The sequence below is a fragment of the Sorex fumeus genome, unplaced genomic scaffold (genome assembly GCF_029834395.1).
Source record: "Sorex fumeus unplaced genomic scaffold, SorFum_2.1 ptg000047l, whole genome shotgun sequence".
NCBI lineage: Eukaryota > Metazoa > Chordata > Mammalia > Eulipotyphla > Soricidae > Sorex > Sorex fumeus.
The window spans coordinates 46,765,596-46,782,402 of NW_026606104.1; the positions used below are offsets into that span (position 1 = coordinate 46,765,596).

General features: G+C 42.2%; 1 protein-coding gene across 1 annotated transcript in view; it reads right to left on the bottom strand.

Annotated features, from left to right (window-relative positions):
• Nucleotides 1-507: 507 nt before the first annotated feature.
• The window catches only part of SNRNP40 (small nuclear ribonucleoprotein U5 subunit 40), a 35,032-nt gene continuing 18,732 nt past the window's right edge, over nucleotides 508-16,807 (bottom strand). The window contains exons 6-10 of the mRNA XM_056123269.1: nucleotides 13,515-13,635; nucleotides 10,236-10,318; nucleotides 8,738-8,799; nucleotides 2,034-2,137; nucleotides 508-1,017 (exon numbers count right to left, since the gene is read on the bottom strand). Coding sequence (XP_055979244.1) covers nucleotides 968-1,017; nucleotides 2,034-2,137; nucleotides 8,738-8,799; nucleotides 10,236-10,318; nucleotides 13,515-13,635 — 420 coding nt within the window. The 3' untranslated portion in view covers nucleotides 508-967. The remainder of the gene's footprint in view (nucleotides 1,018-2,033; nucleotides 2,138-8,737; nucleotides 8,800-10,235; nucleotides 10,319-13,514; nucleotides 13,636-16,807) is intronic.

Genomic DNA, 16,807 nt, shown 5'->3' on the forward strand with positions numbered 1-16,807 from the left:
TTAGTTAGAAAAGTGCTTTAGGCAGAAGGCAGAGTAGACAGATGCTACTTGACACTTTTGCACACCCAGAGGTGCTCAGGGCTTACTCCTGACTCTGAACTCAGGAATTACTCCAGAGGTGCTTGGAGGATCATATGGGATGCCTGAGATTGAACCCACGTTGGCCATGTGCAAGACAAATGTCATAACAACTGTACTATTGCTCTGGCCCTAATGCTATTCATTTGAGGTTGTGTATAAGAAGCAGGTTATATGCCTTACCTATCACCTCTTTACTTATGCTTTTAGTAGAGAAGAATATGACGGAAAAACAACCACCTGTTTTTAATTTTCATGGGAGTGAGGTAAACCTGAAGGCAGAAAGGGGGAACCCCAAACAATCCAAAGATCGAAGTAAACCTCTCCAAAGTGTAAATGGATTGTATCCCCATGACACGTTCATGTTCTACCCAAATTTACAGTAAGAAAGCCTCAACGTAAAAATAACAATAAATTCAACTGACATGCTCTTGTAAAAAGGCATCTATTTTGTTTTTAATACAAAATGACTCAGAGAAATAAAAAGAAATATACAAGCCAGTTACTAAATTAAAAAAAAAATCCCCACAAACAATTTTAGTCACATTTTATCATTTTCTACCTGAATTAGGAAACAGGAAACTACATTACCAACCAATGTTTGTCCCTTTGAAGAACTCTTACTGGGGGTGGGAGTGGGGTATATCATGGAGGAGAGAAAAATACCCAAGCAGTTCCTGAAATCTGGCAGGTGGTATTCAGAAGCCACTGGAAGCTTGTCTGTATCCATCCTGACGAAAGGGTATACATGTGGCTATTGGGATACAGCCTCCTCCTCCATACTTCTTGCTAGTAATGATCTTCATTAGAAGGAGGATCCTGGTCTACCACTATTTGATGCCACAGCCTGAGGTCTCAAGGTCAAGCAGCCTTGGAATCTTCCATATCTTCACTGGATCTCCCCCATATACAGTCTCTTGTCACTTGATGCTGAGAGAACTAAGGTGAAAAGAACATGTAAGATATCTGGAAATAATTAAAGTTCAAGGAGACTTGATACTCAAGGGCTCTTGTGTCAAGAGTCAATTCTGATATGAAACAAGAATTGGATTTTGCTTCAATTCCCCTCCTCCCAATCACACTTTATAGGAAACTGTTGCCTGGCTTCTTAGATCAAGTCCTCTCAAAACCACAGGGGTGGACTGCTCTAGCTTGATACAATATTGAGCTCTAAATCCTTATGCCCTTTATCAGTCAATTCTTAAAAAAAAAACAAAAAACGGATCTTCTGTCATTCTAGATAGGAAGACCCAGTTTCTGTCACTTATTTTGTAAATGTGCTTCTACTTATTATACTTAGCACAACACAGAAGTTACATTTTCTCAAACTCAAGACTCATCATTTAGCTAGCCAATAAAATGTTAAACTAAAATTTATATATGTTTAGAAACATTCCTTTTATCCAAATAGGTGGTAGGGGACACAATTTTTTGTTTGTATCTGAGCTACAACCCACGTTGCTAGAACTTACTCCTTGCAGTGTTTGGGGGACCAAGTGGTGCCAAGGTGCTGTACCACTATTCTATCTCTCCTGTCCTGAAACATAGATTTGAGGTAAACTCAAAAGAACTAGGAATACTTCCTTTAAGATTGAGAAGGAAATGGGTATTTTTCTTTGTTTCTGGGTTACACCTGGAGATATTCAGTGGTTATTCCAGTCTCTGCACTCAGGGATCACTCCTGGTGGACTAAGGGAACCAAATGGGATGATGGGGATCAAACCCAGGTCAGTTGCATGCAAGGTAAGCACCTTATCCACTGTACTATTGCTCCGGTCTCCCATAAATGGTGTATTTCTTTTACCCTCATTACTTAGAAAAAAACCTTTTAATGATTCCCACACAGACTGTTTACAAGGAAATTCATACAAAGGATGTCTATGTCTGTCTCTATTCTTAGGGCCCCTTAGGGAGATTCTTAGGGTTTTCCTATCCCACAGTCAAAATAGACTTACTGATGGGTTCATCAGGATGGAAAGCCACTTCATTGATGGAGCCAGCATGTCCAGGTAGCTTATACAAAATCCTTCTGCTTGTGGTATCCCACACATACACAAACCTGCAAGGAACCATAAGGAAAAAAAGAGTAAGATCTCCTAGACCTAACGGGAGAGCAGAGGCATGAGTTTTCAAGGAAGATGGAAGCAACAATACATTTGCTACACACATACACACAAAAATTAAAATAACATGTTGATAACAGATTTCAGTAAATCAGTATCTGTATATATTACATTATGTTGAACACTTTAAAGTCGAGTTTCCATCCTTTATCCTAAAATTGACTTCTTTAAAACATTTAGCTACTTCCACTTTACTATAATTATTACTATTACTGAGAAGAGCAGCAGTGCTGGTAGATGCGGCAGAAGCCGGGAAAAGCATTCGCAACACCCGCCTGTCCTTTGCCAACTACAAGACCAAGATGACTGCCCTCCGACGTCCTGATGGATCTATTACATCTTCCAGAAGGGCAATGGAGAAGATTATCCATGACTTCTACTCAGATCTCTTTTGATAGCCATGTCCACCTGCCCACATACCAAATTCCACAGGATGGATATGTCGTTCCCAACGTTCTCCCTTCCGAAATCCGACATGCCATTTCGTCGGTAAAGAAACAAACAGCACCCGGCCCAGAAAAGGTCAGACCTGAACACCTGAAGAACCTGCCATCAGTACTCATCAATACACTGGCTCGGCTCTTCACATGCTACTTGTCTGAATGCAAGGTTCCGTCCCAATGGAAAACCAGCAGGACTGTACTACTGTACAAGAAGGGAGACATCCATGACATTGCCAACTATCACCCGATCTGCCTATTGTCTGTCATCTACAAGCTGTTCACTCAAGTCATCCTGAATAGGATTGGCAGAACACTAGATGAAGGACAACCATGCGAGCAAGCCAGGTTCCGAAAAGGATTCAGCATGATCGACCATATCCACAAGATAACCAAGCTCACTGAGGTTTCTCGGGAGTTCAAGATGCACTTTGTCTAACGTTCATTGATTTAAAGAAGGTCTTTGATTCTGTTGAGACAGAAGCGGTCATCGAAGCCCTAGCCAATCAGGGCATTCAAACTCAATACATCAGGATCCTCCGTGAGCTGTATTATGGATTCACTACCAGGATCTCACCATTCTACAAAGAAGTGACCATCGATGTCGAGAGGGGTTCGGCAGGGTGATACCATTTCACCGAAACTCTTCAGTGTCACCCTTGAGAACGTGGGAAGGAATGGGAGTGAAGAAAGACTGTTGGTCGGCAACTACACCATCTCCGCTTTGCTGATGACATCGTTCTAATAACACCAAACATTAGCCAAGCAGCACAAATGCTGGCCGACTTCAACCGTGAGTGTAGAAAGATTGGACTCCAGTTATATCTCATGAAGACAATGCTTATGAGAAACAGTCTCGTTCCTGACGTTCCATTCGCTCTCAACGAAACGACCATCTCTGAATGCAACAGTTATGTGTACCTAGGTTGAGAAGTCAACATGACAAATGACCTGGCACCTGAATTGCGCAGGAGGAAGAGAGCGGCTTGGAATGCCTTCAAGAACATAGAAGAAATAGCTAAGAGGACAAAGAACTTCCAGCTCCGGGTACATCTCTTCGATTTCACTGTTCTTCCTACATTAACATACGCCTCAGGGACCTGGGCCCTACGAAAACAGGATGAGAACGCTATTTGGGTCTCCCAAAGAGGAATTGAAAGAGCCATGCTTGGAGTATCACGTTTCACTCAAATGAAAGAATCTGGAGTTCCGACCTCCGTTGATGATCAAGAATCAGGGACGTTCTCTCATTTGCCAAGGCGTTGAAAATCAGATGGGCAGGACAAGTAATGAGATTTGGAGACGACCGCTGGACTAGAGCTGTTACTGACTGGATTCCATGGGGCGTCAAAAGACTGCGTGGCTGCCCACCTACAAGATGGTTCTTCGTCAAGACCCTGAACAATCGGTTTGAGGCTTTTCGTGTTCCTAGAACAAACAGACGCCATTGGGCTACACTAGCACACGACAGGGACGAATGGAGACGTTATTGGTGCACGCTCGAGCAAATCGATGAGTAACAAAATGTCAAGCGATCAAGTGATTACTGTTTTGGGGCCACACCCTGCAATGCTCAGGGCACTCAGGGATCAATCCTGGAGGTGCTTAGGGTACCAACAAACAGTGTTGGGGACAGAATTGGAGTCACCATGTGCAAGGTAAATGCCTTATCTCCTGTACCATCTCCCCAGGCCCTATATTTATTATTTTGAATAGATTTTCACTGGAGCATATGGGACTTTCTATGTATTTTATGATGTCATCTTCAAATTTCAGTTTTATTTTCTCCCTCCCATCCTTTCTGGTTATTTTAAGATATATTTGGCGTTGCTCAGGGCTTACTCCTCCCTTTGTGCTTAGGGATCACTCCTGGTGCTGCTTGGTGGACCATATGTGATGCAGGAGATTGACTCTGGGTCTTACCTCATACCCATGTCACGCTCAGGAGAGCCTGGCAAGCTACCGAGTGTATCCCGCCTGCACACCAGAGCCTGGCAAGCTCCCCGTGGCCTATTTGATATGCCAAAAACAGTAACAAGTCTCACAATGGAGATGTTACTAGTGCCCGCTTGAGCAAATCAATGAACAATGGGAGGACAGTGCTACAGATATTTCAAACTTCTAATATAGCTAAGAAAATGAAGATGGGCCTGGAGAGATAGTACAATAGACAAGGCACCTGCCTTGCACAAAGTCAACCTGAGTTTAATTCCTGGCACCCTATTGGTTTCCCAAGCCCTACAAGAAGTGATTCCAGAGATTCTGACTGCTGAACCAGCAGTAAGCCCCACACCCTGCTGGGCATGGTCCCCAAGCAAAACAACAAAGCGGCAAAACAAAAAAATAAATTGAAAATAAACAAAACAAAAAAAACAAACAACCAGACACCTCCAGCTATCTTATCCACAGTGAGAAATTCTTATGGTAAATGCTGTTTATGTTTTGGGGCCACACTTGGCAGTGCTCAGGGACCAGTTGTGGGGATAGGATTGAATCTGGGTTGCCTGCATACAAGGCAAGCAATCTATCCAGCTGGCCCCAACCCCCCAACCTCTTAATCATAGTTTGGCTCTCAAAGGTGAGGCTCTATATGAACTTAAAAAGTTCCTAGAAAAACCTGAAGACAGAATCCCATTGTCTACAGACTCCTTGGCTCTGATACTTACACTCTCCCTAGTGTCTTTATTGCATGAAGAAATAATAACTGTCCTCATTAAATTCAGCTATGATGTATATGAGTTCTGGAGAAGACCTGGGTTCAAATCTCAATGCAGTTATTTCATAGCCAAGTAACCTTTCGTGATTATTTTAACTTTTCTGAACTTCTCTTTCTTTAGCAGTTATGTCAGAGACAATATTGATCTCAGTTTGGTTGTAAGCACTAAGAAAATGTATGGAAAATGCTTGGTTCAGAGAATTAATGACCGCAAGTTGTTTGAATGAATACATTCATTATCAAAACAGAATCACAGGCAGTCAACAGGCCTACTAAATCAAACACTTCTGGCAGAAAGACTGGCCCATTTTCCCAGAGTTTTAGATAGGTCTGTTGAAGAGTTTTAAATTTCATTTTGAGGAAGCAGGTGATATACAAACACAGAGAGGAGTATTTGCTAAATCCAGGCCAAGCTGAAAAGCAAATTTCTGAGGGAAAAAAAAAAAAGGATACATTTTGCAGGCTGGAAAAAGTCAGCAGAACTGATCTCCAAGGGTTTACTTTCAAGGCCTCACTCTCCATGGCTGCCAATTAGGTACTAAATTTAGAGAGGTTCCCTATTTTCTTACCCTGGTATGGTAACGTTCAGCAGGATTCAAGATCTTTATGTAACAAACAGAGCTACTTGCAGAGTTGGGGTATACTGGTTAGGTGGCTTGTGAAATTTGACCAACCCTCAGCAGGTTTTCCGGAGACCAGAGCTATGCTGCACAAGTAAAGTTTAAAGGAATAGTGGGGAGAGAAAGAGTAGAAAAGAGGACCCCGAGGGCTAGGAGACACTCAAAGGGCCAGTGTGAAAGCTATTTTTATGGAGGAGCATGGGCCTTGATTCCTGCACTGCTTGTTCCCCTGAGTATGGAGGACTGCTGAGTATGGATTACCAAGTGAATAGCCAGCCAGGAGAAACCTGAGCACTGCTGGGTGTTATCTCCGCCCCCCTCCCCTCACCCCTAAACAACAACAAAGGAGCCAGAGAGACAGTTTGTGGTTAAGGCACTTGCCTTGCATGTGGCTGAACCCAGTAGGATCCTTAGCACTATATGGTAGAAAACCTTGAGCACAGAGCCAGGAGTAGATACTAACCACTGCTGAGTGTGACATAATGCCTCCCCTTCTCCCGAAAAAGAGTAATTGAAAGTCAGAAAGAAACCACATCAGACACAAACTGCTCAGAAGAAAAGCTATGCAGGGACTAGAGATAGTACAGCAGTAAGGCGCTTGCCTTTCCTTGAATGCAGTAGAATTGGGTTTAATCGCCATATGGTACCCTGAAATTGTCCAGGAATGATTCCTCAGTGCAGAACCAGGCGTAAATCCCCATCCCAGCTGGGTATGGTTCCAAAACAAATAAAATGGAAAAAAAAAAGTGGGTGGTGGTGATTGTTGAGAATTCTAGAATCTTTTGTTATGTTCAGCATTATTCATAAATAGGAAGGGACCAAAGTGAAATTCTAGGATCCTAACGGGGGGGGGGGGGGGGGGGAACTCCTAAATATGCTGAAAACCCAAGCCAAGAAAATACTTAACATTTATAGGAGGTATTTTTACCAACAGGGAAACAATGGAGAGAAAGAGTTAGGTCAAAAAAAAAAAAGTTAAGAAGGTCAGAAAGAGCTCAACAGGCTGAGTGCATGCACTGCATGAGAAAGAACTAGATTAAATCACCAAAACACAGTTTCCTGAGTACTGTCAGGAGTGACCCCTGGAGCAGCCTTGAGTGTGGTTTAACAAAAAATAAAAATCAAAAGGGTAAATATCTCCCCCAATGGGAGCAAAACTGAAGAGTTGGCCAGACTTTTTTTTTTTGGCTTTTTGGGTCATACTTACCCCTGGCTCTGCCCTCAGAATTACTCCTACTGGTGCTAGGGGAACGGTAAAAGGTGCCAGGGATTAAACCCTGGTCAGCTGCGTGCAAGACAGATAAATACCCTACCTGCTGTAATGCTGTACTATCGCTCTGGCCCCTATGGTTGGCCAGATTCTTTACCACTCCCACTGTCTTGGCACCTAGACATCCTACTGAATCTGATTCTCTCCCAAGCACAGGTCACCAAGGACATACCAAACAGTTTCTGACTGAATTCTCTCCCTTCTGTTTCTAATTTATTACATAAAGCCAGTTTAAAGTGACAGGAGGGGCTGGAGCGATAGCACAGCAGGGTAGGGCGTTTGCCCTGCATGTGGCCGACCTGCGTTTGATTCGATTCCCAGCATCCCATATAATCCCCCAAGTACCGCCAGGAGTAATTCCTGAGTACACAGCCAGGAGTAACTCCTGTGCATCACCGGGTGTGACCCAAAAAATGAAAAAAAAAAAAAAAAAAGTGACAGGAGAAAGCTGCAGTATCTTGATTCAGCTCAGAGGCGGAAAGTATATGTATTTTTATGTATTTCACATGCTACCTAATCCTCACTAACTATCCTAACTACTTTCCCTTTGAACCTTGCTCTGAATCATTCCCAACACAGCATCAATAGATGAGTTGATATTGTAGGGCAAAATCTGTCATCCTTGACCTACAAATTCATTTAACACAAGTGTTTAGTTCAAGTACTGCCTAGAACAACTCTGGTTAGAAATGCATTCATTCTGTGGCCTTCAGAAGCAATTAACTTCTTTGTTTTTGTGCTACACCTTGTGATACTCAAGGACTCTTTCTTCTCTATTGCCTTTAGGTCCAGGAGTAAAAAAAATGAGTGGGTGTCCCTTACTATGTTTGCTGAGTGTAAGAGGTAATTTTAATAAAAGCCAGATGTAATACAGTGTGGTTGTAACACAAAGAAGTCAGTTATTCCCACAAATTAATGGGTTAAGGGGATCACATACAGATAGGACATAGAGGTGATACCAGGTTATTAAAGCGATAGGAAGTTTGGGCAACTGAGGAAGAGAAGCTGAGAGAGAATCTGGACATGAGAATGTACAAAGGAAATATGAGCATGGAAAGCCCATGGTGATGATGTGGGAGGAGCATACTCCAAGCATTTGAATGAACTGAAGCATGGCAGAAGAATCTGATATGGGAAAATGGAGTCAGATCAGGAGTTTAAATTTTATTTTAATAGCACGGGGAGTCCAACAGAGTCTGATAAGGGATACAAGTCAGATTCTGAGTCTGAATTTTATTTTGATAGCAAGGGGAGCCCAACAGAGTCAAGAAATTGCTTATCCTCCAGGAATTAAAGGGATCCAAAGAGGGTAGAAATGATGTATTTGTCCTCTCTGCCCTTTAAACCCATCACACCGCACACAGCTTCATCTCTGAGTGCAGTCATAATTCTATGTCTGCTCTAGTTTAGTATCCACACTTCATGTATTAAACATGAGAAGATACCTGCATAGCTACATCATTCTTTACCTCACGCCCAGTAATCCTTACCTGTCAGCTGAGCCAGCTGCTATCTTGCTTCCATCAGGTGACCAAGAACATCTCAGGAGATTCTATGATGATGAATAAACAGGAATCTAATGAATACAGCAATGTACCGAACTCCTTCTTGTTAAGACTCAAGAATTACTGAGAGATTAGGTTTTCAGTTTTAATTATTCTTCCCAGAAGAAGATCAGAAATTACCTTGTAGCTGTGGCTCAAGACAACATAATTTATTATTTCATATCATATAAAAACCAATTCTAGAAAATGTCTAGACAATAAAATTTTGTTCTCCCTTCAAATAGAGGGTCCCTTTTTCTGGATCCCCCCTTTATCTTAAAAGATGACAGTAACAGGGGCCCAAGTAATAATAAAGGGGGTAAAGTGCTTACCTTGCATGCAGGCAACCCGAGTTTGATCCCTGACACCCCATATGGTCCCCCAAACACTATCATGAGTAATCCTTGAGCACCGAGCCAGGAATAACTCTTAAACATCACCAGCTGTATGCCCCCTTCCCATAAAAAGAAAATAATAAAACCAATTCAATGAACACTTAATATTTTGTTTGTTTTGGGGGTATACTTGGCGGTACTTCTGTCTATGCTGGGAGAACCATATGGGGTGCTGGGGATAGAATCCAAGTTAGCTGCGTGTAAGGTAAGTGCCCTACCTGCTGTATTATTGCTCTGCCCCCACAAAGGATTTTTGAGAAAGAATTCTGTCAGTGGAATCCAGCTTCTGCCACCAAAGAAATGGGCCCAGAAGGCCAGGAGGGATAGTAGTGCAGAGCTAGGAGTAACCCCTGAGCATTGCCAGGTGTGACCCCAAAAAGAAAAAAAATAAAAAAAGAACTCAGCTTCAGGACTGATCTAGGAGAGACCTGCCATTTGATCATCTCACCACCAAAGTTCCTGAAGTGTGTGGCCATGGTTGTGTGACAACTACAAACTTTAGAGCTGACAGCCCAGTAGGCGTACAGAAATTAATTATTTAAAATTAAACATTAAAAAATATGAAAAATAAAAATAAATAAAAATAAAATAAAAACTAAAACAATTAAAAATTAAAAGTTATTTAGAAGCCCACTAGGTTCAATCTGTGAAAACAGTAACAAAGAAGATTCAGTTAGCACCTAACAGCTCAGTAAATCCTCAGACTTTAGTAACACCATGTACTGTAAGAAACAATCTAAATAATTTTGTGCCTGCTAAGGGAGCAGGTTTGGGAGAGGTTGGGATGGGAAACTGGTAGAGGAAAAGTCAGACTGATGGTGGGACTGGTGTTGGAACCACTGAATACTTAAAAACAACTGTACTGTGAACAACTTTGTAAATCATGGTGTTTAAAATAAAGTTTCATACAAAAAAAAAATTCTGTCAGTGGAATATAGCCCCTTCTTAAGAGGAAGTGTTCTCAATCTTAAGTCACTGTCACTGTTACCCCGTTGTTAAGTACTTCTTCGAAATTACTGGATAGTAAAACCCTGCCATGCAGAACTTACTTTCTCAAAGTTGTGTACATTTCCTTGAAATATCTTCACACATCTCTCTTTCGGAGCAAATGGTCGGACATCCCATACACGCACTGCATATTCAAACAAACAATGCAAAACAGCCATCAATGACAGGCTTGCTGAGGACATGGCTACTATGGAACACTGCTAGCTGGTAAGTTATTTTCCTTTCCTAAGGGGAACGCAATGTACTCAAGTTCCATTAATAGAGACATGGAGGAAAGCTGTGAGGGGTAAGGAGGGGAAATGTCAAAGACACTGATGGGGATTTCCAACAGAAAAGTAGTTGGGCATAACAGCATTTCAACGAACCACTGCACATTCCTCTGCAAACTCAGAGTCACAGCCGGCAAAGCTTTAGCGCAACAATCTAAATACCACCAAATACCGAGACAATAAATCTATAAAAACTAAACTTAGGGTTGACCTTTTCTGATGGTGCTCATAGGTACACTTAATAGTCTAAACTTGAAGAAGGTGAAATGTATCTAAAGAGCACTGTGCCAAGAATCAGTGAAAGTGAATTTGATTCCAATTCTAGTTCAACGATATATAAAGGTGATATCAGATAAAGTGTTTGAGACTTTGTCTCCTCTGTGAAAAGAGAACATCAGGCTAGCAATGTGGCGTAAATGGCAGAAAACATGAATAACATGTGCAAGGCCCTAGTTCTATCCTTAGTACTACATGGGTCAAGCATAGTCATATGTGTATCCTATAAAAAACTAAATGAAAATATAACCAGTCCTTAATTTTTAATATATTTTTGTGTCACATTCAGTGCTCAGAGGCTACTTCTGGATTGGTGCTTGCTCCCAGCAGTGCTCAGGAAACTATGTGGTACAAGGGACTGAACCTGGGTCTCCTGGATGCACTGCATGTACTTTAGGTATCTCTCCAATTCTTTTTTGTGAGTATTTTAGAGAACAAATAAGATGCTATAAATAGAGACTTAGGGGAGGGCTCAGTTGCTTGAGTTTCTGCCTTGCAAGCATAATCCCTGGTGCTGACACAAAAGTTGAGCATGATTCCTATAGCTCTGCTATTTGGAGGTGCTAAAACGGCATGTAATCACTGGTCCACTGCAGCCAGGTATGTGTGAACACTGCAACTGGAGAGTGTGGCCCTGCACATCAAAGCCAGTAAACTTAGCTGAGCACTGAAGTTAAATATATCAATAGCAGCCAGGCATGCATGTGATCCCAGGTCATTGCAACAATGAAGGAAAGCAAAGGGGGAAAGATGACAAACATAAAACGTTTTAAAGGACTCAAGATAACAATTAAAAAATCTGTAATACTGTTATGCAGCTGTTACACAAAATTCTTCTTTTATCTTTTTTGGTTTTTGGTCCACAATTAGTGCTCAGTGATCACTCCTGGCGGTACTCAGGGGACCAAAAATGGTGCCAGGGATTGAATGCAGGTGAGAATGCATGCAAGCAAAGCAGCTTACTGCGTACTATCTCTCTGGTCCAGTAACATGAAATTCTTACATTTTTACAAAATCTCATTTTTTCTTACTATGAACAATGTCTAGAATGGCAAATCTACTGATAAAAATGTGTATAGGGATCAGAGTGATAGTACAGTGGGTAGGGTGCTTTCTTTGTGTGTGGCCAATATGGGTTTGATCCCTGGCACCTCATAGGTGCCCTGAGTCCTTCCAGGAGTGACCCTTGAGTATAGAGCCAGAAATAAGCCCTGAGTACCGCTGAATGTGGTGGTGGTGGTGGGGGGGGGGGGTAGTGTCGGGGGGGGGGGGGCAGAAATGTATAAATACCCAATGGTTAGAAACTGCTATAGCTGTTTTTAAAATTTATTTTTTGGTTTTTGGACCCACCAGGCAGTGTTCAAGTCTTTTACTCCTGATTGTGGCTTCAGGGATCATTTCTGGTGGGCTTGGGGGCCATATAGAGTACTAGGGATGGAAACTGGTTTGGCCACATGCAAAGCAAGCACATGGTCTATAGAGCTACTTTTCTCTAAAGCTACAACTATAGATAATTTTTTCTTTTTTTTTTTTTTTGCGGCACACCCGGCGATGCTCAGGGGTTACTCCTGGCTCATGCACTCAGGAATTGCTCCTGGCGGTGCTCGGGGGACCATATGGGATGCTGGGAATCGAACCTGTGTTGGCCATGTTGGCTGCGTGCAAGGCAAACGCCTTACCCGCTGTGCTATCGCTTCAGCCCCAACTATAGATAAATTAAAGTAACTGAATGCAAAGAGTTAACACTGACTTAGTTGGTAGGCATAAAAAGGTAAAACTATGCATAAAACTTTTCTATTGAACTGAGATATAGCATTCTGGTAAGGATGTTTACTCAAATATTTATTGAGTATCCACAGAGTGGTAGGAACTATTTCTTGTGGTTTTTTTTTTTTTTTTTTTGGCCATACGTGGAATTAACTCAGGGGCCACTTCCAGCAGTATGGGGGATCGTGAAGACACAGGACATTTATCTTCTTACTACATGATTGCAAGGCAGGAGCACTAAGCCTTGCACTATTCCTCTAGGCCCAAGGCACTGCTTTTGTTAAATGAATATCAGAAAGCACTGTAGCACTGTCCTCCCGCTGTTCATCAATTTGCTTGAGCAGGCACCAGTAATGTCTCACAACAAATTGTGAGACTTGTTGTTACTGTTTTTGGCATATCGAATATGTCATGGGTAGCTTGCCAAAAAAAAAAACCCCAAAAAACAAAAATGTTGAGATACAAAAACAATTGTATCTCAACACAATCTTCACATACTTTCTTCTATGGAAACCTTTTTTGATCATTTAAAATAAATTATTTATAACAAGCAATACAAAATAAATTATTTATGGCCTGCTAGTGGGGCAAGCTTGGTTGGTGGTTGGGAAAATTTGAAATAATGGTGGTATCACGGTATCACAGTCCTCCTGTTGTTCATCGATTTGCTCGAGCGGGCCCAGTAATGTCTCCGTCATGAGACTTGTTGTTACTGTGTTTGGCATATCAAATACGTCACGGGTAGCTTGCCAGGCTCTGCCATGCAGGTGGTAGGAAGGTATAATGGTAGTGGGATTGGTGTCAGAATATTGAATGTAATCAATTTTTATGAATAACTTTATACAAATGAGATAAAATTAAAAAAACCCTACTAGCTGTTCTTGACTTTTCCTTTGAACCCCATTTATTTTAACATATATTTCTAGCACTTCAATGCCCATTTTCTTTAGGAACCACACTGATTTGGACAACGGGATAGCTTTGCGTTCTAATGTTATCTAAAGTTACCTGTATTATCCATTGCATTGGACAAGAGGTAAGAGCCTTCAGAACTTAAACTCAGGCCAGTCACTGAATCTGCGTGGCCCCTCATGGTATAGGTCAGCTTATTTTGGCGCAAGTCCCAAACCTGGAAAAACAAAAAGCTGCTCCCAGAAATCAAAGTAAAAATAGGAAAGCAATGGAATGATTCGAGAAATTGTCTAGAGATATTGGTATCCTTGTTGATCTGGGTGTGGGTTATTTACTACAAAATAAAGAATCTAATCAAAGAGGAATAAAAATCCTTGTCTTTAGAAGAAGGGAGTCAAAGTTACTATGTTTGATTAGGTAGGTATAAGCCAATGAATGTCTAATATAAAGAAAAATTCAGAGACCAGGGAGTTAGTTCAAAGGGCTTCAGTGCATGTTTAGAATGTGGGAACCCCAGGTATAATACAGGGCAACAATGATCCCACAAGCACTGCCATGAGAGAACCTTGGAAAACTGTAATAGGTAAGGTTCAAAAGACAAAAAAAAAAACCCCCCCAAAACAAAAACAAACAAAAAACAAACAAAAAACAAAGTTCATTATAAGTAATATAATTTATAGAGGTTATTTTCAAACCATTATGTTTTTTTTTTCCTTTTTGGGTCACATTCGGCAATGCTCAGGGGTTACTCCTGGCTCATGCACTCAGGAATTACTCCTGGCTGTGCTCGGGGGACCTTATGGATGCTGGGAGTCAAACCCAGTCGTGCAAGGCAAATGCTCTACCCGCTGTGCTATCCTCCAGCCCCTCCCACGCTTTTCTTTAACTCAGTCAACATAATTGAATTCACTGGTAGTTGAAAAACAACTTTAGGTATTGGTAAAGAATATGCTTAGGTCATTGATATGGTTCATCTGGGCTGGAGCGATAGCACAGTGGTAGGGTGTTTGCCTTGCACGCAGCCAACATGGCCGACCCGAGTTCGATTCCTCCACCCCTCTCGAAGAGCCCGGCAAGCTACTGAGTATCTCGCCCACACGGCAGAGCCTGGCAAGGTACCCGTGATGTATTCAATATGCCAAGCACAGTAACAAGAAGTCTCACGATGGAGACATTACTGGGCCCGCTCGTGCAAATCGATGAACAACGGGAGGACCGTGACCATATCTAAAGTATTCAAAAGATAGGGCCAAAGATGTGACTCCCAACAGAGCACGAATGTAGCCCTGGCTTCAATCCCTGGCACCATGTGGCCCCTGAATGTCACTTGGTGTAATTCCCTGAGCACCATTACCACCACCACTACCACTACCACAACAACAAAAAACCATAAAGAAACACTTAATTTATTATTATTTTTTGGTTTTTGGGCCACATCTGGCAATGCACAAGGCCTACTCCTGGCTCTGTGCTCAGGGACCACTTTTGTGGGTTCTGGGATGCTGGAGAAAAAAGCTGGGTCTGCCACACACAAGGTACTCTACCCACTGTACTATCTCTCTGGCCCCAACACTAGAAATCTAATTTATTTTGCAGAGCCAGGGGCTAATTCAAGTTCTCACCTTGGAAGAGTTCTCCATTACTGAACTACAGGCCCAGTTCCTTGATGCTTTAAGCCCAATTATTTATAATTTAAAAAATTATGATTTTCTGTTAAATACATCTATAAGAGTAGCACTGTAGCACTGTCCTCCCGCTGTTCATCGATTTGCTAGAGCGGGCCCAGTAATGTCTCCATTGTGAGACTTGTTTCGTTTTTTGGGTCAAACCCCTGTGATACTCAGGGGTTACTCCTGGCTCTGCACTCAGGAATTACTCCTGGCGGTGCTCGGGGGACCATATGGGATGCTGGGAATCGAACCCGGGTCGGCCGTGTGTAAGGCAAACGCCCTACCCGCTGTGCTATTGCTCCAGTCCCCATTGTGAGACTTGTTACTGTGTTTGACATATTGAATATGTCACGAGTAGCTTGCCAGGCTTTGCCGCGTGGGCGAGATATTCTCGGTAGCTTGCCCAGCTCTCCAAGAGGGGCGAAGAAATCAAACCTGGCTCGGCCAGGCGGGCCACGTGAAGGCAAACGCCCTACTGCTGTGCTATCACTCCAGAGTAACATGAGTAAAATTATTATTTTGAGTAAAATTATTATTCTGAATAAAAAGAGTAATATGTAAAGTTATAGATGTGTGGTTTTATTTTTGGCGTCACACCTGCAGATGCTTAGGGCAAACCCCTGGGCTGTGCTCAGGAAGCTGTATGCAGTTTTAGGGATTGAACCTGGTTTGGCCATGTGCAAGAAAGTGCCTTACCTGCTGAACTACTTCTCTGCCCCAAACTATAGACATTTAAAAATTTTTGTTGCTGGGGGCTAGAGTGATAGTACAGCAGGTTGCCTTGCCTGAATTTGACCTGGGTTCAATCCCAAGTACCTGTACAGTCCCTGAGCCCACCAGGAGTAGTCCCTGAGTGCATAGCCAGGAATAATAAGCCCTGAGCACCACTGGGTATAGTCCATAAAAAATGAGGTCTCCAGTTTGATCCCTTGTGCTGCCCACATGCACTGAGTGCAATCCTGGTTGCTGTGCTTTTTGGGACCCCTGGTAACACAACAGAGTGTGTGATCACTGGCACATAAGTTAAGTGTGTGAGTATACAGGAAATGACTGTGCAAGCCCTGGTGAGATGTATGAGCACCAGAAGGGACAGAAGTATAACCTCCAGTGAGCAAATATATGAACAGTACAGCCACTGGGCAAGCACTCCAATGAGAATATGTGAGCCTTATTGGCAAATAAGTACAATCCCTGGTGAGTGCATGAACAAGCACTAAAACTAAAGTGAGCACTCTCTGGCAAGTACCATGCCTGTGAGCACTGCAATCACATGTGCAAGTACCCTCAACCAAGAATGGGCAATTCATGTAATCCCAACAAGAATGAAAAGAGGAAAAATCTTTTTTATCATTTGTTATACATTCTCATACTCTCTCTCTGGAAAAGCACTTCTGCACATACATTGTTACTTGGGTAGGGAAAATAAGAGAATCAATGCAGGTGAAAATATCAAATGGTTTATCAAGTTATGATTTATAAATCACAGAACTATCTTATGTGAGAGACAACATGATGGAGTGGAAAGAACAGACTTAGGGTGACTTTTACCAGTCTCTGCTAATTAGAATCACGTGTCACTGGGTTGCTACTCCTCCCTGAGTCAGTTTCTGGCTGGTAAAATGGTGATTAATGACATTTAGCTCTTATGACTATTATGAGGATTACAAATAGGATGCTTAAACAAAAACAAAACAAATAGGATCTTACCATTTGCCTACT